We start from the raw sequence: 21643 nt of genomic DNA on the forward strand, positions 1-21643 counted from the left end.
CAAGCAGCCCCAGGAAGAGGTCTCCAAGGCTAGTGGTCTGGGCCACCATTTCCAGCCCCGTCTGCGGGTTTGGCAGGGGCCAGCCCTGTCCAGTGCACTGTGGGGTCCGCCCACCTTCCACTCCAGGACTCCAGAGGTTCCTCTTTGTTCCGGCCAGGTTACCCCAGGGGCTCCAGGCTGCCTCTGCATTTTTTTTTTTTTTTTTTTAAGATTTTTTATTTATTTGACAGCAAGAGAGGGAACACAATCGGGAGTGGGAGAGGGAGAAGCAGGCTTCCCTGTGAGCAGGGAGCCCAGTGCAGGGCTCTATCCCGGGACCCTGGGATCATGACCTGAGCAAAGGCAGATGCTCAACGACTGAGCTGCCCAGGCGCCCCTGCCTCCACATTTTGTGTAGTCATGACTGCAGCCTAACCCTGGGTGCCCACAGGGCCACTGCCACACCAGGTTCTTGAAAGTGGATTCATGAGGTGATGGAAGACTTGGGTGGGGGGTTATTGCCCACCCACTGGGCCAGACTGTCAATGGCCTGTCTGCCTGTGCCATTCATTACCTTCCTGCCGCCCCCAACATCCGGCCAAGGTCAGGCTTGGTGTTCATCCTGGAGGCACCTGTCTTGGGGGCGGGCCAGGCAGTCAGACAAGTCTGACAGGTACCCTGGGAACCTGGGATCTGGAGGGAGTGGTACCAAGACAGCACCCTCCTGCAGGGAGGGGCACCTAGAATGCAGCTGGGGGTAGGCAGAGGACTGGGGTCAGAACTGGCAGGGACGTGCCAGCCAGAGGGAGGAGGCACCAACAGGTAGGAAGAGCCCAAAGGCCAGCTGGTGTCTGTCCTGGTGGGGAACCTCTGGCACTTGTCCTGGGCTTCCATCATTGCTCTGTGCTGCTGGGCTCCAATCCTGAGGCTTGGGTGTCCTCTTTTCCTCATCTGCCCCTCCTGGAGTCTTGAATGGACCCCCTAGAGTCGAACTAGTTCTCTTAGAGGTCCCTATCTTCTGCTCCTCTCCATGTTGGATCCTCCCCATTGCTCATCTGGGGTCCTTCCTGGTGATGGGTCCTCAGCTTTCCTCTCTGCCCCTTCCCTGCCCGTCTAGCTTAGGACCTATTGTGCCCCCTGGGTCTGTCCCTGTCCCCAATCCTCTGCCCTCCCATCTATTCCCCGCCCCCTCCTCAAGTCCTGATGCTTCCTGGACTTTCTACTTGGACACCCTTTCTGCTTCTACCCCGCGAGTCGCTTACTGTTCCTATTCTCTCTGTTCCTTGGCTCTACACCGCCTTCTTCGGATGCCCCTGCTCTGTGTTGGGCCATCCCCTCCAGAGTCCAGTCCCTGACCCTCCACAGACCCTCCTCCATTCTTCCTCCGCCTGCTTCCCTGGCTGACGGCCCGCCTCTCCCCTCAGGTCCGGTCCGGATGCCGTGCCCTCGGCCTCCCTGGCTCCGCCGTGCTCGGGCCCCTCAGGGCTCAGGTCCCAGCTCCCCGAGCTCGCTCTCTGCGCCCCGCTCCCCCGGCACGGAGGAGGGCGGAGACGACGGCGGCGAGGAGGAGGAGGAAGGGGACGGCAGCCCGGGCTCCGGCCCCATCCTGACCCCCGCGTCCCCCGGGGACTGTCTCATTTGCGTGTCACCCTTCGACGGCGTTTTCAAGCTGCCCAAGCGCCTGGACTGCGGCCACGTCTTCTGCCTCGAGTGCCTGGCTCGCCTGTCCCTGGCCACGGCGGGTGGCGGCGACGCGGTGGCCTGCCCCGTGTGCCGCGCGCCCACGCGCCTGGCCCCGCGCCGAGGGCTGCCCGCGCTGCCCACGCAGCCCGGCCTGCTGCCCCGCGACGCGCGCGCGCCGCTGCGGCCCCAGGGCTCGGTGCGCTTCGACCGCCGCCGCGGCCTGCTCTACCTGCGGCCGCCGCCGCCCCCGCCCGGGCCGCGCAAGGGCCGCGCCGCGCGCCCGCCGCCGCCGCCGCCGCCGCTGCGCCTCGGCCGCCCGCTGTCCCGCCGCCTTTCCTTCTCCAGCCCGGCCTGGGCCTTCAACGCGGCAGTGGCGCTGGCGGTGCTCGTGGCCGCGGGCCTCGTCGTCTCGGGCGTCTACATCTTCTTCCTCATCCCGCACGCCGCCTCCTCCGGCCCCGGGCGGCCCCAGCTCGTGGCGCTCGCCCCGGCGCCCGGCTTCTCCTGGTTCCCGCCACGGCCCGCAGCGGGGACACCCTGGGCGCCGCGCCCCACGGGCCCCGACCAGGACAGCGCCCTGCCAGGGGCTGCGGGGGACACAGCGGAGGCCGAGGGGATGCTGGACAGGCCCCCGGAGGGCATGTGGGGGGCAGAGGCTGGCCCGGGCTGAGCTCCGCGGGGACGGGGTGGGAGGACCGTGTGGGGGCCACGGTAAATGCATCTGTGCTGCACGTCCTCTCTCCAGGCCTGGGGACCTCCGTGTCCTGGGGGGGCCCTGCCAGGATCACTTGCCTTGATCCTAGGGGAGGCCTTAGCAAGGTGCATGGAAATTACCCATTTCTCCGAGGGGAGGCCTAGTGGGATCGTTCCAGGCATCATCACCACGGAGCAGGGACCCTCTCAAGGAGCAACCCCTGCCTTCATTCCCACAGGGCCCTCTGGGAGCACCCGTGATCCCAGTCACTGTGGGCATCCAGCTGAGGCTGCCCTGACCCCCATCTTTGAAAAGGTCCTTCTGGGAGGCACTCCTAAACCTCGTCTCCGTGGGAGTCCAGCTAGGGAGCCCCTCTGACCAACAGCGTGCAGGTACCCTGCTAGGGGCCCCATCAGCCCCTACGGAGGGTCCTGCTGAGTGCACCCGCAGTCATCATCAGACCCCTGGGGAGCATCCTCAGCTAGCAGCTAGGGCTGAAGGCTCTGATTTACTCACCCTGTGGGCGCACTGCAGGTGGCTGGAGGCCCCTATGTTTGGTGGCAAAGCTGCTACTGCTGTTGGTCTCTGGTCATACCCCCCCGCCTGGCCCATTGCAGTCCTCCCCACCCCCACCAAGGCTGTGGAGTTTATTTTCCCTCTGCTGCATGCAGGTTGGGTCTGGGTGGGATCCAGCTGTTTCCATGCTGGTCTTGGGTTGTCTCTCTGCACACATGGCTGGGGCTTGGGCTTGAAGGGGCAGGGGTGGCCTGGCCAGGGCTGAGGAGGGACACATAGGGCCTGAGCCTCTAAGATTAGCTCCGACTTAGTCCTGAGCACCAATTTGCGAATGGAAGCCTCAACTACTGCCGTGGGTCGTGGCTTCTGGGATCCTCCTGACACGCTGTGGGGCAGCTGTGGTCACCAAGGCTCAAAGACAAGGTTGCCTCTGGGTCAGCGCCACATGATTTTGGGGGTGGCTGCTCCTGGATCTCCCTGGCCTGCTAGGAGACATCCTGGCCTCTCCCTAGGTGCTAGAACCCCCATCACCCCCTTTTCCACTCATCAATTTCTGGGGGCCAGTTATGACACCTCCTCCTCCAGAGCTCCATCAACCTTTTTTGGCATCGCTGTTATTCCCCTAGGTGAAGCCTCAGCCCTGGACAGCAGCCTACAGGGAGGGCGGCTCTTGGGTTCCTGTCCTCCTCCTCTCAGAAGCCTTCCTGGGTTAGTCATCACAGGCAGATGGCGGCCACCCTCTACACAAACTGAACACAGGCCTTCTGTATCCCCCCAGGCTCTGGAGCCCACATCCTGTCTCACTTCACCCAGGGTCAGGGTTCTGTGTTTTGTGGGTGGGAATGGGGCATTTTCCAGAGAGAAATGTGACTTCTGTGGGACTGGAGGCTCTTGTTGATTTGTTTATATGTGTGTCCTCAGTGCCTGGCATACAGGGGTGCCAGATAGTTTTCTGGGGAGTGACAGCCTTGCAGGTGACCCAGAGGCAGCCTGGGGATGCCTGTGGGCCCTCCAGGCTCAACTAGCTCATGGCCACCCTGATCTAGGCATGTCAGTGGAGCTCCTTTGGATGGGAGGCACTGCCTCCGGTTGGGAAGCCAGAGGGGGACCATCAGGACATCAAAGGGGGGACGACTTGGTCAGGCCGGAGCAGGGTTGGTGGTCTAGATTAGTTTTCGCTGACTGCTGCAACAAATAACTGAGTTCCTTAGAACAACACTAATTATCTTATAGTTCTGCAGGCCAGGAGTCTTGAAATCATTTTTACCGCTAAAGTCAAGTGTCCTCAGGGCTAACTCCTCTGGAGAGTCCAGGAGAGAATTTCCTTAGCTTTTCATCTTTTAGAGCTACGTTCCTTGGCTTCTTCCTCTTCCTTCATATTTTGTTTCATTTTTTAAAGTAATCTCTACGCCCCATATGGGGCTCAAACTCACAATCCCAAGATCAGGAGTCCCATGCTCTACTGACTGAGCCGACCAGGCACCCTGTCTTCCTCTATCTTCAAAGGCAGCAGCATCGCATCTTCAAAGCTCTGACTGTCCTGCCTCCCTCTTTCACTTATAAGGATACTGTGACAACATTGAGCCTGCCCCGATAATCCAGGATAATTTCCCCAGATCGACAGCTTAATTTAATCACATCTGCAGAGTCCATTCTGCCATTTTAGGTAGCAGATTCACAGATTCTGGGGATTAGGATCTGGCGATCTTTGGGGGCCATTATTCAGCTTACCATGGGGTCTCAGATATTCCTCTTCTCGCCCCTTCCTTCCTCCACCCCAGGCTGGGAGAGCGGGGAGGGGCAGAAGTTGGGCCCAGCCAGGGGAGTCAGAAAGGGGCCCTTAGCTGGTGGTGCACAGAAGGGGGGAAAGAAAATGCTCCCTGCCTGAGGGTGTTCAAGAAAGGCTTCCTGGAAGGAGACCTGTACCTTCGAAATAGCTGGCATCAAGGAGAGGGACCTGGGGCAGTAAGGGGGTGGCTGAGGGCAGTGGGCAGGGCTGACCCCTCCCCTTGTCCTGACTAGCTTCCTCCTAGGGGCTAGGGAAAGTATGGCTTCTCCATTCTCCCAACTGGGAGACTGAGGCCCCAGTCTCTCCTCCCTTAAAATGAGGCTGATGATAGATCCCAGGGGTCCTGAACATTCCTGTCTGCTAATTACTACCTCGATGCCTGCCCACCCACTGCCCACGAGCAAAGGGGTTGCCGAAAACCACCCTGGGGCCAGGGTGATGGGGGCCTCCTCCCCATCCTTGCCTACCAGCCTCTGGGGCCACCCTCCCTGCCCTCCCTCTGCCTACTTCAGCCCTGCTGCATAACCACCTGCCGTGGGCTTGCTCCTCCTCCTAGGTCCTGGTGCCTGTGAATACCCAGAGAGGGGGAGTCAATCTCAGTGCCTGGCATGGTGCCAGAGATGCCAGACCTTGGTTCTCTCTTCTGTAAAATGGGTGACAATAAACACCTTACTTGCAGGGAAAATGAGTTAATCTACAAGTATTTATTGAGCACCTGCTGCATACCAAGGGTGCACTGGGGACACCTCAGGAGCAAGGAGGGCCCGCACACGGCACATGACATCCAGAAAGCTGAGCAGAGGAGCCAGCAACTTGGCCACACTGCCTTCCCTGTCAAGCTCGTGGAGTCCCCAGTTCCCCAAACCTTTCCCAGGTTCTCCCCCGGCTCTGCTCCCTTTGCCCCCGGAGGGACGCCAAGTGCTCCATTCTACAGGGATCTGGCCAGTCTCTCCTCATGAGAGTCAAAGAGGCCCCTGCCCACACCTCACCCGTCACCAGCCATCGGGTCATCTTCTTTTTTTTTTTAAAGATTTTATTTATTTATTTGACAGAGAGAGACATAGTGAGAGCAGGAACACAAGCAGGGGGAGTGGGAGAGGGAGAAGCAGGCTTCCCGCAGAGCAGGGAGCCCGATGTGGGGCTCAATCCCAGGACCCTGGGATCATGACCTGAGCCGAAGGCAGACGCTTAACGACTGAGCCACCCAGGCGCCCCCCCCTTTTTTTTTTTTTTAAGATTTTATTTATTTGACAGAGAGAGACACAGCGAGAGAGGGAACACAAGCAGGGGGAGTGGGAGAGGGAGAAGCAGGCTTCCCGCGGAGCAGGGAGCCCGATGCGGGGCTCGATCCCAGGACCCCAGGACCATGACCCGAGCCGAAGGCAGACGCTTAACGACTGAGCCACCCAGGCGCCCCTCGGGTCATCTTCTTGAGGCCAAGAGAACAAGGGCCACGGAGGGCCCCCACTGGACCGAGAAGGGCAGTATCCAGACTGACGTATGGGGAAACTGAGGCTGTCGGGCTGGGCAGGGTATGGATTCGGACTGGGACCAGAGAGCTTTCTGCAAAACACCTTCTCCCCTCAATTCCACACCCTGGTAGGGTAGCCTTGGTCTTTCCCCCCACTTTCCCCCCATCCTGCAATCAAAGTTCTCTCTCCATACTTGGAGGCTTCCCTCCTCAGTAACACCTGCACACAAACCAGGGGGGCTTGAGGGAACTTCTAGCAATCCTGGCTGGGGGCTACTTGAGTGTCCTCACAACATGGCGATTGGCTTCCCTCAGAGCAAGTGAGCCAAGAGAGAACAAAGCCAAAGAAGCCACAGTGTCTTTTATGACCTCAGAAGTCACATTCTGTCATCTCCCCCATATGCGATTGGGTACCCTATTCACTATGGAAGGGAACTAAGTGAGCATGTGAATACAAGACAATGAGACTCATGGTGGTCATTTTGGAGGCCAGCCCTCTACCTAAAGTGGAGTCACCAGCACAGTCCTCTGTCTTCTTTAGCCAAGCAGGCCCGTGCCACTCCCTTGGACCTGCTCTCCGGTGAGAGAGTCCCAGGTGTTTGGTTCAGGCTGAATCCTTAGGGTGATGACCCTGTCACCCTTTCTGTGAGTGTCGGTGAGGGAAGGGAGAAGCCAGTGCCAGCCACAGTAGCACCAAGTAGGGAGTGTGGCAGAACCAAGGAGAGAAAGGGAAGAGTGTTTGGCTTCGTTCTTACCTGTCTCCAGGCTCCCATATCTTAAGGGAGGGAGGAAACATGGAACTGTGGGTGTTGGCGGGGTGGGGTGGGGGGGTCGAGGGTGGTGGCATTAGAACAGCTGACTCTTCCAGGCCCCTTGCCCTCCAATGTTGGAGGAGTGGGAGTGAAGCATTGTAGTGGTTCAGACCTGGACTAAGCACCTTCCTGCTGCCATCTGTAGTGTTTGCACGTCACCGCTGGGGGAGGGGACGCAGGGGGGCAGCAGGTGGCGAGGGTGCTAGGGACCAGCTGGCCTGTTGAGGAATGTGTCTGAGATCAGAGATCTGTGCAGGAAGCTGGATATGCTGCCCTCACTCCATGCTGTCCGGAACCAGCTGGCACGGATTCAGGGGCCTAGTGAGGCACCAAGGCAGCTTAATTGTTTCGTAGCGGAAGCATGACTCATCCCAGGATCTACCCTGTCCTACAGCCTCGGTGAGCCACTGCGGTCAGCCCTGCCCACTGTTCCACCAAATAAGAGTGTCTTTGTGTGCCTGGAGCCTCGACCCACACCAAGTCATCTATGCCAACAGTGTAATTTGTGGTGGGGGCTTTAGGCCATGCTGCACCAGTTTGGTCTCTGGGGGAGCCAGAGACTGAGTAATAAGGTCAGTTACATGGGTGCTGCACGACCTCGTTACTATTTCCCAGTGAAAAGCCTGGGCACCAAGACTTAGGTGAGTGCACCGGTGGCAACATTCCATACGTGTTGTCATATATATTCAGGGACAAGTGAGTGCTGCATGTGACTCCACTGGGAGAGGACACCCGAAAGCTTGTGCCTCATCTATCCTATAGTCCCTGTTCTATATGCCTCTTTCCTTTGCCGGATTTTAAATTATATCTTTTCACTGCAATAAACTGTAAATAAGGGGCGCCTGGGTGGTTCAGCAGTTAAGTGGCTGCCTTCAGCTCAGGTCATGATCCTGGGGTCCTAGGATCGAGTCCTGAGCCAGGCTCCTGCTCTCCTGCTCAGCAGGGTGTCTGCTTCTCCCTTCGCCCCCCCCACTCATGTGTGCTCACGCGCACTCTCTCTCAAATAAAATCTTAAAAAAAAAAAAAACTGCAACTAAGAATATAACAGATTTTCTGAGTCTGTGAATCCTCCTAGTCAATCTTCAAAATGGAAGGCTCTGAGGCAACCCCTGGCTATCCTGCAGGGCTTGGCACAGCCGCCTCCTGCCCCCTGCTGACCTGTGACTGGAAGGGCACCCCAGCCATCTTCACTCGCAGCCAGTGCTGGGCCGGTCACACCGCAGCTGTTATGTATGGCCACCTCTACCTCTACCATTTCCCTCTCTAGCAAATTCCTTCCATCCACTTTTGTTTTACATACAGCTTTTGCCAAGCTCTGGTTAAATTCTTCAGCTCTGTAACTTAAAAAAAAAAAAAAAAGTTTTAAGTAATCTCTGTGCCCAATGTGGGGCTCAAACTGATGACCCCCGATGAACAGTCATGAGCTTTACTGACTGAGCCAGCCAGGCACCCCACCTCTGTAACTTCTTAATCAGGAGCCAGAAAACGTTTTGTGTAAAGGGTCAGACCATAAATATTTTCACCTTTGTGGGCTGTGCAGTTTCTAGTCACTACTCAACTGTCAGTGTAGTGGCTAGTATCTAATTACAAGAAACAGCTAGTATTGGCAAGGATGTGGAGAAAAAGGAACACTTGTGCACTGTTGGTGGGAATGTGAACCGGTACAACTGCTGTGGAAAACAGTATGGGGGTTCCCCAAAAACGTAAAAGTAGACGTAAAACTTCTTCTTGAAAACAATTTGAAAATATATATGCACCCTTGTGTTTATTGCAGCATTATTTCCAATAGCCAAGATATGAAGCAACCCAAGTGTCCATCAATAGATTCATGGATAAAAAAGATGTGGTGTATACATGCTGGAGTGTTCCTCAGCCATGAAAAAGAATGGGGTCTTGCCATTTGCAACAACATGGATGGATCTAGAGGGTCTTCGGCGTCCACTCTCAGGATGTTCTGCAAAAGGGGCTGTCTAGGTCTCAGGGCCAGAGACAGGCACATCCCCGGCAGGGGGAAGGGCCCGGGCCCATCCACACCTCTGCCCACAGCCAACTGCCGATTTTCCTCCCCACACCTCCTTTTCCTCCAGCCGAGGTCTCAAGGCCGTTAGTCCGGGACGACTCGGGGGCGGCCCCGGGCACGTGCCGGCTTCTGCGGAGGCCACGGAGGACACCCCGCGCGATTCGGCTGCACACCCCGGGGCCGTCCCACTACGGTGGGGGACGCCGGGAGTCCACGAGGAGGGACACTCTCCGCGGTAAAAGCGCATACATGGCGTGGCCGGACCCTCCCCCCTCCTCGACTCTCGTGCCGTCCCCGCTCCCGTTTCCGCCGCCTCGGGGAGCCCAACGGACGCCCTCCCGGGCCGCTTCGCTAGCGAAGCGAAAGGCTGTCAGAACTGGAGCTCTACAACCTTCAGAGGCGGACGGCGGAAGTCCCGCCCCAGCAGCCCTCCCAGAAACGCCCTGTCCTGGGCCCTCATTGGTCAGCCCCGAGACGTCGTCGCAGTGTCTTCTGGGTAGTGTAGTTCCCGCCGCGAGGCCCCGCGCGCTGGCAGGGCTGAGTCCTCTGGGTGCTACTACACAAGCTACAGGAGGGCAGGGTCCGTCGTCGTATCTTCGCCGAGCCGTGAGCTCCCAGTACTGAGACTCTCTGAGACTCGTCCCGACTGTGGGACCGCCCGCCTCTCACGGAGGGATCCGCCCGGGCCGCGCGCTCTCCCGAGCCTCCTCACCGGTCCTCGGCCCCCGCCGCCCCGGCAGGTGGCACCCTGGCCCCGCAGGCATTTCACGCAGGAGTGGGTGGGGACTGAGGCCCGGACTGCGACGGTCAGCCCGAGGTCATCCCTCCGTGGGCGGGGCTGGGGTCGGGTCGGCGGACCTGTGGGACCCAGGCCGGGTGTCCGCCTTGCAGTGCGCAGCTCCGGCGCCGGGGTCGGCGGGCGGCGCAGGTGAGTCGAGGGTGCCCCCTCGACCCCGCTCACTCAGACCCCCGTATCGGGGATGTTGGTGTCGTGGGACTTGTACTCCTCCCCGCCGCCTTCACCTCCCTGCCCTGCCCACTTGGGCTTTGGGAGCGCGCCTGGCCCATAATCCGGCGCTTACGCAGAAGGGTTCCCCTTTCTGTCAGTCAACGGGGTGTGATACGGAAAGCGCTAAAGACGCAGAAGCCCGCAAGTGCTTTAGGGAGGCCGAGCTGGGAGTGTCCAGGGAACCCAGAGCCCACCTAGGTCTTGTGAGAACAGAGAGCAGGGGCAGGAGTCAGGCCTGGAAGGGACCTAGACTTCTGTTCTGAGGGTGCCGGGAGCATTGGAGATTTAGGGCAGGGGAGGGAGGTGATCTGACTCAGGTGTTGGGGGACTCCCCCTGGCTACGGACTGTGCCGGAAGAAGGCACGTGAGAGGCTACTGCTGATGGGTGGCTGCACCAGGGTGGTGGCAATGGAGATGGCAGAGGTGCTGGGACTCTGTATCTGTTATTTCAGTAGCACCAGCCCAACTGCTGGATGTGAGGCGGTGAGAGACACTGACCTATCAAGGAGTAGCCTAGGTGTTTGGACTCAGTGGTTTGATGGATGGAAGATCTACCAACAGTTGTGGAAGTTGGTGGCTAGAGCATGTTCCAGGGACAAGATCTGGAGTGTGGTTTTGGAGATTTTAAGTGTGATATATCCAGGAATGGAGGCACCTTGCAGGCACCTGAATGTGCAGCTCTGGAATTCTGCAGGGTCAGGGCTGGAAAGATCCAAAGGGTGGGGCTAGAGAGTGGGCCTGGGAACAATGTGGGATGAAGGACGGTGATGAACGCCCGGACCAGTTGTGGGAAGGGAGGCTGGGGGCCAAGGAGGACCGGATGCTCAGACTGTGCAGTTGGAAGGTGGTGGCAGGTGTCACTAAGGCACTGTGAAGTCTGGGCCTATGTTAGCAGGGAATGAAGAGGGGGAGTGTCAGGGAGCCAAGGCTCCTGATCGGCAGGTGGACCTGGGGTGCAGCCTGTGGCATGGCAGTGATGGATGTAGGGGGTAAATGGGCTTGGGGCTGGGCTGATGCACCTGTTTGCAGGCTGACCAGGCTTTTATATCTGCCCTCTCTGGGGCCTGAGGGTTTTCATTCAGGGTTGCAGAGGCATTCAGTGGTAGATGGAGGTCACCTGGGCGACAGGCAGTGCCCCAGGCCCAGCGGGCTGGACTCTGAGTATGCCTCAGAATGGGAGAGGAGGATCACGGCAAGTGAGAGCACAGCCTGTGAGGGAAGTCCAGCATCTCAGAGATCCAATTGTAGTTCTGAGTGGCTGAATATTGAAGCTAGAACAGGGCCAGGTTACCTCCAAAATCCAAAAAGTCCTACCAAGTGTTTTTTGGGGGTTGATGGTGTGAGGTGCAATGGCAGTGGGCCATTGGAAGTGCAGGCAGGCTGGAGCAGGATAGGATTGCGGTTGCGATGCCATGCACTCTCAGGACACCACATGGAGAGTGGCATGTGGGGAAGCCAGGGAGTTGTCAATGGAGTGAACTGGTGAGGTTGTACTGGAATGGTGTGGGTGCAGAAGTATGAGGATGCTGAGTATGTTATGTGCCTGATAGGTGGGAGGGCCAACTGAAGGGCCTTGGGAGCAGGCATCTGGCCCTAAGGAAGAATGGTAAGTGAGGGTTTAGTTGCATCTGAGAGGTGTGATGTGAGGGACACAGAGAGAATGGGCTGGGAGGAGAAAGGGTGAGGCCTGTGTGCCTGGACCAGAACATAGATGGCATCCATCCTGTTGTTGCTGTGGGATGGATACAGAATCTAATAGTAACATGACGAGAAAGGCATCAATGGCATTGTGACCTTGGTATTCTCTCTGAGGTAGAGTTCTGGAGGGAAAAGGAAGCATCAGGATGTGGTGGTGGTGGTGGTGGGGTGTTGAGCCTGTCAGTGAGAGAGAGGAGAGTACCCTTCCGTGTCAAAGGCTTGGATGTGTCCCTTTGGTTGGTTTTTCTGCCCAATCATCAACCCCTAGGATCAGCTGAACCCATCACTGCAGGATCAGGTGACATTTGAGGATGTGGCCGTGTATTTCTCCCAGGAGGAGCGGAGGCTCCTTAACGTAACGCAGAGGCATCTATACCATGATGTGATATAGGAGAACTTTGAGCTCATCGGCTCTCTGGGTAAGTCCCTACACCCTCCCACAGTGTACTGACTACCCTCTGCCTTTTCCCATGGGAAGTTCTGTCTATCCCAAAGCTGGACCAGGGGCTGCTTGCTTCCCAGGTTCCCTATGGTGGGTGCTGTGGGTGCTGTGACTGGGGTGGGCGTACTCTCCCTCCGCTCTTCGAGCAGCCCTGTGAGTAGCCCCCAGTAGGTATTACCTCAAGACTTCATAGGGTAGAGTTTGGGGTCCAGGTCTTTCACAGGTATCCAACTGATCCCACCAATCTCAGCCTGTCTCCAGCTTGGTGACCCCGCTGGAGTCATGGCCCCTTTTTGCTACACATGTGCCCTCTTCCTCTGCAAGTCTTTGTGCAGGACCGCCCAAGTCTTGGGCCAAGCTTGATCTTATATACTATTTCCATTTAATGTTAGATTTCTGGCTATGTGGGTCAGACAATACCAGTTCATGATGGGAAGCTCAGGTCACATGTGACCTGGCATCCCCTGGTTAAGCATTCAGTCTTTGCCGAAGGCCCATTAGCAAACTAGAAACTGTTTCTCTGAAGTAGAGTAGTTATCTGCATAAGCTGTAGACTGGCTTCAAAATCCTAGAGTCTGTGCTGTGATTCTCTTACAGCTGCTTGCCACGGGCTCTACACAGTGTCCTGATCTGCCAGACACTTCCAGTATCACTGAGTCTGCTGCGTCATAAGGCCTGGGTGCTTGAGCAGCCTGAAGCTGCTTCAGAGCCTTCTCTCTTTCTGGTTCCACTTAAAACAGGAAGCCTGGTGGCTGACTTGGTAGATGGTCCAAAGCAGTAGATTTAGATGTTGTATCGGTTACCTCCAAAATCCAAAAAGTCCTACCAAATGCTTTTTGGTGGTTGATTGTGCGAGGTGCAACAACTAAATGGATATCTCAACCCACTCAGGCAGTTGAACTCCTGAGAGCTTCACTGAGGTGGCAGGCCCCTGAATTTTTGTAGGTTTTGTTTCCCACCCTTTTGTTTGCATATTTCTTACCACGATATCTAAAGTAGTTGCTACCTCTTGCTCATCAGATCCACACAGCATGTCATAATGAAGTGGACCGATGTGATGTTTATGCAATATCAAGACAGAGCAGAATTGATGTCATCCTGAGGCAACAATGTGAACCAAACTGTGGTTTGGTTTGAGCAGATAAATGCAAATGGTTTCTGGTGTCACTTGTAAATTGTATGGAAGAGAAGGCGCCAGCCGGTTCCTTGGATGCAAGCCAAGTGCCTGGTTCTTCCTCTGGAAGAGCAGCCACAGTCAGAGGCATCACATTACATTTAGGATGGACGGTCCACAGTCGTTCTCCAAGATCCATCTGACTTCTGCTCAGGCCAGACTAGTGAGTTAAATGGCATGTGACGCTTCTTTCATATCGCTGGTGGTGGCATTAGACTCTGCAGCTCCTCCAGGGATGCAGTATTGCTTTTGGTTTTCTACCCTGGCAGGGAGTGAAAGCTTCAGGGGCTTGCATTTAGCCCTCCTTAGCATAATGACCTGTACCCCCAAGTATGGGCAACGCTGTACTCAGTTACTCACTGCCCAAGACCTCCTCAGGCCAAGGCATTCTGTCGCCTGGACATCCCTGCTGCCTGCTACGGCGGATGTGCCCACCTTGTATTTGGTACCTAAGTGCGGCCACTTGGCCTCTGCTACCCCTGGGATCATCCCCGAGAAAGCAGAGGAGCCCATCTCAACGGCAGCATCTCCTACAGTCATAACTGGCTTACAAAAGAGAGCAACCACAGAGATTTTCAATCCTCTCACTAATATATTTCTCAATTATTTTAGTGAAGGGAATGTCTTCTGTGTCTTTTTGTGGAACATAGTGGGAGATGGTGTTGTAATTTTTATTGCTGCTATAACAGATTACTACAAATTTAGCAGTTTAATGCAGCACAAATACACACACAAAAAACAAATGTTTTATTGTCCCATTCATTACCAATCAGTGCCCTAATTTTCACATGAGAAATGTGGCAAGATTGTGATTTCAAATGATACAAATCAGTCACCTGCACAACTGAGTTTTGTTTGGTTTTTAGCATCATCAGCCCTGCAGCTGTAAGAAATCAGATTCTCGGAGGGAGGTCATGGAATCCATCTATTTCTCAGACTGTGGCTTGAGCGGGTAGTTTAAGAACCTGAATGTAGGGCACCTGGGTGGCTCAGTCGGTTAAGCGTCTGCCTTCAGCTCAGGTCATGATCCCAGGGTCCTGGGATCGAGCCCCACATCAGGCTCCCTGTTCCTTGGGAAGCCTGCTTCTCCCTCTCCCACTCCCCCTGCTTGTGTTCCTGCTCTCGCTGTGTCTCTCTCTGTCAAATAAATAAATAAAATCTTTAAAAAAAAAAAAAAAAAAAAAAAGAACCTGAATGTATTATGTTCTTTCTGTAAGTGGTCCGGGGCACTCAGGACCCTTGGTCCCACACCATAGTCCTTGCAATTGTCATTACTGCCATAAAAGTGAAGTGCAGGAGCCACTTGGGCTCCCAAGGCACAAGGTCGTAGCTTGTTTAATTGATACCACTGCATGCCCTGGGTTACTGTCATCCTATTTGTCAGGGAGCTCTGCGTTGTGCTCATGTCCCAAACACAACTAAGTCAGTCTTCAAATTCCATTTTTGCAGGCTATCTCCTGGAACCATTCCCAGTACCAGTTCTGTACCAATTTGGGTTCCGTCAGCAGAGAGAAACCGCACAGTGCTTTGAACAGGGAAGATTCAAAATAAAGTATTATTAACATCACCAGGGGATTGGAGTGAGTAGAGGGGCGGGGTACTGGAGAAGGTGTGAGCGCTCGTGAAAAAGTTGCACAGACAGCAGCAGGCCACCGAGGGAGCGCACAGCAAGTGGGAAAAAAACCCTGTTCATCCTGCAGTTTCTTCCCAATGCCCTCTGCTAGCAAAGGTTAACATCCGGGGCGCCTGGGTGGCTCACTCAGGCGTCTGCCTTCGGCTCCGGTCATGATGCCAGGGCCCTGGGAGCGAGCCCCGCATCGGGCGCCCTGCTCGGCGGGAAGCCTGCTTCTCCCTCTCCCACTCCCCCTGCTTGTGTTCCCTCTCTCGCTGTGTCTCTCTGTCTGTCAAATAAATAAATAAAATCTTAAAAAAAAAAAAAGGCTAACATCATGCAGGCTTGCAAAGAAAAATATTTAAAGAATCCATTTGCACAGAGCAGGCAAATGGGTGAATTTGGAGCTGAGAGACAGTCAGGTGATAACCAGCCCAGTAACCTATGCATAGCTGTGCGACATGGACCTATTCTACACATGACATGAGGCATCCTCTGTGTCACACTTGAACCAGCTACTGTGCTGCAATGACTTTTTCACAGGACTGGACACATGCCTCTTCACAGTGCTTTCTGTCACCAGTAGCCAAGGCCCTGCCGAAACCCTTTGCAGAGAAGTGACGGAGACCATAGCTCTCTCCTTCTTCTGCTCCCTCTTTGTGTTCTCATCTCTGTTGAGATCTTTCACATTCTGTCATCTGGCTGGGTCCTAGCCTGCAGGGTCAGCCCTTCCATCCAGAACCCCCCGCCCCAGCTTCACAGAACCTTCCAGCGATCCCCTGGACTCCTTCCTGAGTATGTTGACATGCACGGGTGACGAAGGTGCCTCCTCCTCCCATCCTAGCATTCAGCTAACTGACATTTCTCTGCTTTCAGGTTGTCTGTGTCAAGTGGAAGAGGAGGAGGACCCCTCGAGCAGGTGAAGAGCTGTAGGGCCCGCTCATCAGAACACCCCTTCATGTGTGGGGAGTGTGGCGTGGACTTGCAGGCCAGCTTTGGCCTCAGACAGCAACAGGCCGCTCACAGTATGGGGAAGCTCCCAAGCAGCACCAGGGAGACCTTCCCTCACAGCTCCAGTCTCAGGCAGCACCCAGGAGTCCACACCGGACAGAAACCCTTCAAGTGCAGCAACTGTGGGAAATCTTCCCTGGAGAGTTCTGCCCCCCTCAACCACCTAAGAACTTACACTGAACTGAGATCCTACAGATGCTCAACAGGTGGAAATGCCTTAAGGAGAAACCAATTCTTATTACGCAGATTAAAATCCACACTGGAGGAACGTCCTGTCTGTGTAAAGAGTATGGGAAGGCCCTCAGCCACCCATCTAAATTGAGCACACATCATAAAGTTCATACTGAAATAAACTGTTACAAGTGCAGTGAACGTGGGAAAACGTTCAACCACAAATCCACACTTGTTCAGCACCAGAGAATTCATCCAGGGGAAAGGCCTTATAAGTGCAGTGAATGTGGGAGACTTCAGCCTCGCATCTACCCTTATTCGGCACCAGAAAGTTCACACTGGGGAAATGCCCTATAAATGCACTGAATATGGGAAATTCTTTAGCCAAACTCCAACCTCATTTGGCACCAGAGTGCTCACCTTATGGGTGCGTTGAATGTGGGAAAGCCTACAGCAGAATCTGTTGTCTCAATCAGCACCAGAAGGTTCACGTGAGAGAAAGGCCATACGAGGGCTGCTGGTGTGGGAAAGTCTGCATTGAAATAGCCACGGGTGTTGGTACCTCCCAAGTTCTCAACACATAAAGGCCCATGAGTGCAGCACATGTTGCACCTTATCTGCTTCTCATTTAACACCAGGAATTATAGGAAAGCCTTTAGACACAGCCTTAAGCTCGTTCAGTACCAGAAAGATCATGACCCCAAAGGACGTTAAATGCAGTCAGTGTGGGAAATCTTTACCCCAAAGCACCAAGCTTGTTCTACATGCAAGCTTCCATACCACAGAATATCCTCTTCAGTCCAACTAATGTGGGAAAGTCTTTTTTTTTTTTTTGAAGATTTTATTTATTTATTTATTTGAGAGAGAGAAAGAGAGAGAAAGTGTGAGAGCGGGGAGGGTCAGCGGGAGCAGCAGATGCCCTGTTGAGCAGGGAGCCCGATGCGGGACTCGATCCTGGGACTCCGGGATCATGACCTGAGCTGAAGGCAGTCGCTCAACCAACTGAGCCACCCAGGTGGTGGGAGAGTCTTCAGCTGCAGCTCCAATCTTATTTCACTCCAGAAAGTTCACACTGAAGGCCTTAGGAGTACCATAAAGTGCAAAAGCCTCTAGCCATGGCTATCACCTTGTTCAGCCTCATGTCAGAGAGAAGACTTTGTGAGGGAGCCACTGCCAGAAGTCCAGCCTTGTAATAGTTTTCTGTTTCTGTGTAACAAATTACAATTACCAAAACATCCATTTATTATTTCACAGCACTGAGGTCAGAATTCTAGCACAACATGGCTAAGTTCTCTGCTCCTACTAGAATGAAGGTGCTGGCTACACTGAGTTCTTGTCTGGAGGTTCTGGGGAAAAAAATCCATCCAGTCTCATGGATTACGATGGAAAAATCTTTTTTTTTTTTTTTTTTTTTTTTAAGATGGGTGGGGACCCTAGAGGGTTGCCCTACAATGGAAAAATCTTGGGGTCATCTTAGAATTCTGCCTACCATCCTTTTTTTTTTTTCTTAAGATTTTATTTATTCATTTGAGAGAGAGAAGGAGGGAGAGAGAGCAAGCATGAGCAGGGGGGAGACACAGGGAGAAGCAGACTTCCCGCTGAGCCAGGAGCCTGACATGGAGCTCGATCCCAGGACCCAGAGATCATGATCCAAGCTAAAGGCAGATGCTTAACCATCTGAGCCACTCAGGTGTCCCTGCCTACCATGACTTTAAAAGGGCAAAAAATCTGGACACCTCAGGAAAGAAGATACACAGGTGGCAAATAAGCATAAAAAAATATGCTCAAGATTGTCTGCTATTAGGGAATTGCAAGTTAAAACAATATCATTACATATGTATTAGAATGGCTAAAATCCAAAATATAACAGGAGGAACCAGAAATCTCATTCACTGCTGGGGAGAACGCAAAATGGTACAGCCACTTTGGAAGAGTTTGATAGTTTCTGGCAAAGTTAAATATAGTGCTACCATGTCATCCAGCAAGGCACACAAATGTTTGTAATTGCTCAGAACAGGAATCAACTGAGATGTTCTTCAATAGGTAAGTGGATAAAGAAATCGTGGCACATCCATACAATGGAATATTATTCAGCAATAAAAACAACCGAGTTGTCAAGCCACAGAGAGGCATGGAGGAATCTTAAATGCGTATTGCTAAGTGAAGAAGTCAGTCTGAAGAAGGCACCCACCGTATAATTCCAGCTTTATGACGTTCTGGGAAAGGCAAAACTTAGAGACAGTGAAGTAGTGGTTGTTGGGGACTTGGGGGAGGGAGGGATGAATAGGGGAAGCACAGGGGGTTTTTCATGCAGCAAAACTATTCTGTATGATACTGTAATGACTGACACATGTGACATTATGTATTTGTCAAAACCCATATTAGGTACAACTCTAATGTGAACTATAGACTTTATTTAATAATAATGTATCAATATGGGTTCATCAGTTATAACAAATATACCACACTAAAGATGTTAACAGTAGGGGAAACTGTAGGGAGAGACCAGGAGTATGGGAACTCTGTACTATCAGCTCAATTTCCCATAAACCTAAAACTTAGTGCTCTAAAAATAATGTATATTAATAAAAACTAGAGTAATATTGATAAATAAATGTCAGAAATTTAAAAAATGAGCCAGACTAGAGACAGTCATTGGGAAAATCATGTGATTTTCATGTGTAGTTCGTACTGGGCTACTTGGAGTATAGTGGGCCAGTTTTAGGCAGTGTCTATTCAAATTTAAAACATGGCAGGCTCAAGGAGAGTCATACAATGAACTTAAGAGCTGCACTGTTTTGAGGTCAAAGTGTCTAACAATAGGGCACTACTGGAAATAATTAGGGTATCTCCATTAAAAAATGTTGGCACTGAAAATGATTACATTTATAATCAGCAAATATGCTAATAAACATTCTTTGATAAGCAGAAAACATCATGTGCTTGTTAAAGAATGGACAGAGTCCCAACTGAGGCTTGCATCTCAGTGACCTGGATGTTCCCACTCTCTCTTCTCTGCTCCTGATGAGCAGGGACTTGGAGTTATCTCCTTGTCCAGTGTCAACCAACCCAAGAAGTACTAAAGGCTGGAAGTATGTGATCCCAGACAATGCTGTGAATCCACACAAAAAAACAAAAAGCACCAGTAATTATGCATAAGAAAGTATAAATGCTATTTCTTTTTTAAACTTATTATAAAAGCAACTATATAAAACCATATACATAATTGTACTGTTTGACCTATAACAAACAGAAATATACTTGCCATTAGCCGCACAATGGAGGTAGGTGGACATAGCTATATTGGCTTAAGGAAATGACTACAGAGAGTATCTCAAATTCAATACATGGGTTTATTTATTTGTCCAACCTCATCTAATTTTGCACTTGAAATGAGTGCATTTTGTTATATATGTTTTTTTATTTTATTTTTATTTTATTTTTATTTTATTTTTTTTAAAGATTTTATTTATTTATTTGAGAGAGAGAGAATGAGAGACAGAGAGCATGAGAGGGAGGAGGGTCAGAGGGAGAAGCAGACTCCCTGCCGAGCAGGGAGCCTGATGCGGGACTCGATCCCGGGACTCCAGGATCATGACCTGAGCCGAAGGCAGTCGCTTAACCAACTGAGCCACCCAGGCGTCCCTGTTATATATGTTATACATTAATAAAGTTGACTAAAAAAGTCCAGTTGGAAAATGGGCAAAAACTTGAGCAGATATTTCTCTAAAGCGGATATATGGATAGCAAATATATGCATGAAAACATGTTCAATAGCTATTACTGGTGGGACTGTAAGATGGTGCAGCTACTCTGGAAAACAATTTGGTAGTTTAGCATACACTTACTGTACAACTCTACAATTGCATTCTTGGGCATTTATCACCTCCTTGACACACACAACAATGAAAACTCATGTCCATACAAAAGTGAAAACATGTTCATAGGAAACTGAATACAAATGTTCATGGCAGTGTTATTTGTGATAGCTAACAATGATGATGATAATAGTAATAATAATAATAATGTAGACAGCCCAAATGTCCCTCAATAGGTGAAAGGATAAACAAACTGTGGTATATCTAGATAATGCGATACTACTTAGCAATAAAAAGGAGCAAGTTACTGATACACACACCTTGGATGGATCTCAAATGCATTATGCTGAGTGATAAAAGCCCACAGTATAGCCCATCCATGCTATAGGATTTCCTTTATGTGACATTTGTGAAGTGGCACATTCTAGTGATGGAGGACAGATCAGTGGTGGTCAGGATTGGGAGAGGGTATGACCTAAGGGTTAGTTAGAAGTTCCCTTGTGGGGGCGCCTGGGTGGCTCAGTTGGTTAAGCGACTGCCTTCGGCTCAGGTCATGATCCTGGAGTCCCGGGATCAAGTCCCACATCGGGCTCCCTGCTCAGCAGGGAGTCTGCTTCTCCCTCTGACCATCCCCCCTCTCATGTGCTCTCTCTCTCTCTCTCTCAAATAAATAAATAAAATCTTTAAAAAAAAAAAAAAAAAAAGAAGTTCCCTTGTGGGCATGTATGTATATCTTATTTTCTCAGATATACTTACGTTGATGAAATTCATTTTTCTTTTTTCTTTTTTTTTTTTTTTAAGATTTTATTTATTTATTTGACAGAGAGAGACACAGTGAGAGAGGGAACACAAGCAGAGGCAGAGGGAGAGGGAGAAGCAGGCCCCCCGCCGAGCAGGGAGCCCGATGCGGGGCTTGATCCCAGGACCCTGGGATCATGACCTGAGCTGAAGGCAGACGCTTAACGACTGAGCCACCCAGGCGTCCCAAAATTCATTTTTCTAAAGAACATTTTATAGAATCTAAATTACAAAATTCTATGTTCATCTGTTATATGGCAATATGACAACTTTGTAAATAATGGGCAAGTGAAATATTTATTTTTAAACATTTAATATTTCTAGATGTATTGAGTGTCACAGTATAATATAAATGTTTTCATTGTAAATGTGTTAGGATTATTGTATTTTAAAACCAGCATGTCAGAGAAATTGATCATTGATATGCAGGCTCTTGGAGCTGTGCAACATTTATATTAATTTGGTTGTTAAGAGGAGAAATAGAAAAGATTGTGCATTATCCCATTCTCATAGTATAATAGTACGCCATTGTATAAGTACAAATTGTATATTAAAAAACTTGTACCATGTAAAAAAAAAAAAAGAAGTTCCCTTGTGGACTGGAACAGCTCTGTATCGGACTGTGGTGGTGGTGGTAACATGAATCTACACATGTGATAAAATTTCACAGAACTACATAAAGAGTATATGTGAAAATTGGTGTAATCTGAATAAGGTCTGTAGTTGAGTTAAAAGTATTGTATTAGTATATTTTCCTGGTTTTGACAATGTACTGTGGTTATGTAGAACATTATCATTGAGGGAAGCTGGATGAAGGGTACATGGGAACTCTTTTGCAACTTCTTTCAAACTACTTAAAAATAAAGAGTATTTTAGGGGCACCTGGTTGGTTAAGTGTATGCCTTCGGCTCAGGTCATGATCTCAGGGTCCTGGGATTGAGCCCCG

At 51.9% G+C, this 21643-nt stretch overlaps 1 protein-coding gene and 1 long non-coding RNA gene across 2 annotated transcripts; both read left to right on the forward strand.

Moving 5' to 3' along the window:
- The first annotated feature begins 518 nt into the window (after nt 1-518).
- RNF225 (ring finger protein 225) lies at nt 519-5345 on the forward strand. Its single transcript, XM_036079368.2, has 2 exons — nt 519-801; nt 1404-5345. The coding sequence occupies exon 2, from the start codon at nt 1415-1417 to the stop codon at nt 2330-2332; it is 918 nt and encodes a 305-aa protein (XP_035935261.2). The 5' UTR covers nt 519-801; nt 1404-1414; the 3' UTR covers nt 2333-5345.
- Nucleotides 5346-9241: 3896 nt separating this feature from the next.
- Nucleotides 9242-20398, forward strand: LOC118527820 (uncharacterized). The gene is made up of 3 exons (XR_004913286.2): nt 9242-9892; nt 11940-12090; nt 15776-20398. It is a non-coding gene; the product is annotated as an uncharacterized LOC118527820 (long non-coding RNA).
- Nucleotides 20399-21643: the final 1245 nt, after the last annotated feature.

The sequence above is a fragment of the Halichoerus grypus genome, chromosome 15 (genome assembly GCF_964656455.1).
Source record: "Halichoerus grypus chromosome 15, mHalGry1.hap1.1, whole genome shotgun sequence".
Lineage (NCBI taxonomy): Eukaryota > Metazoa > Chordata > Mammalia > Carnivora > Phocidae > Halichoerus > Halichoerus grypus.

Bases quoted from the DNA above. Each gene is read 5' to 3' on its own strand.
- RNF225 (XM_036079368.2), top strand. From the start codon at position 1,415: ATGCCGTGCCCTCGGCCTCCCTGGCTCCGCCGTGCTCGGGCCCCTCAG.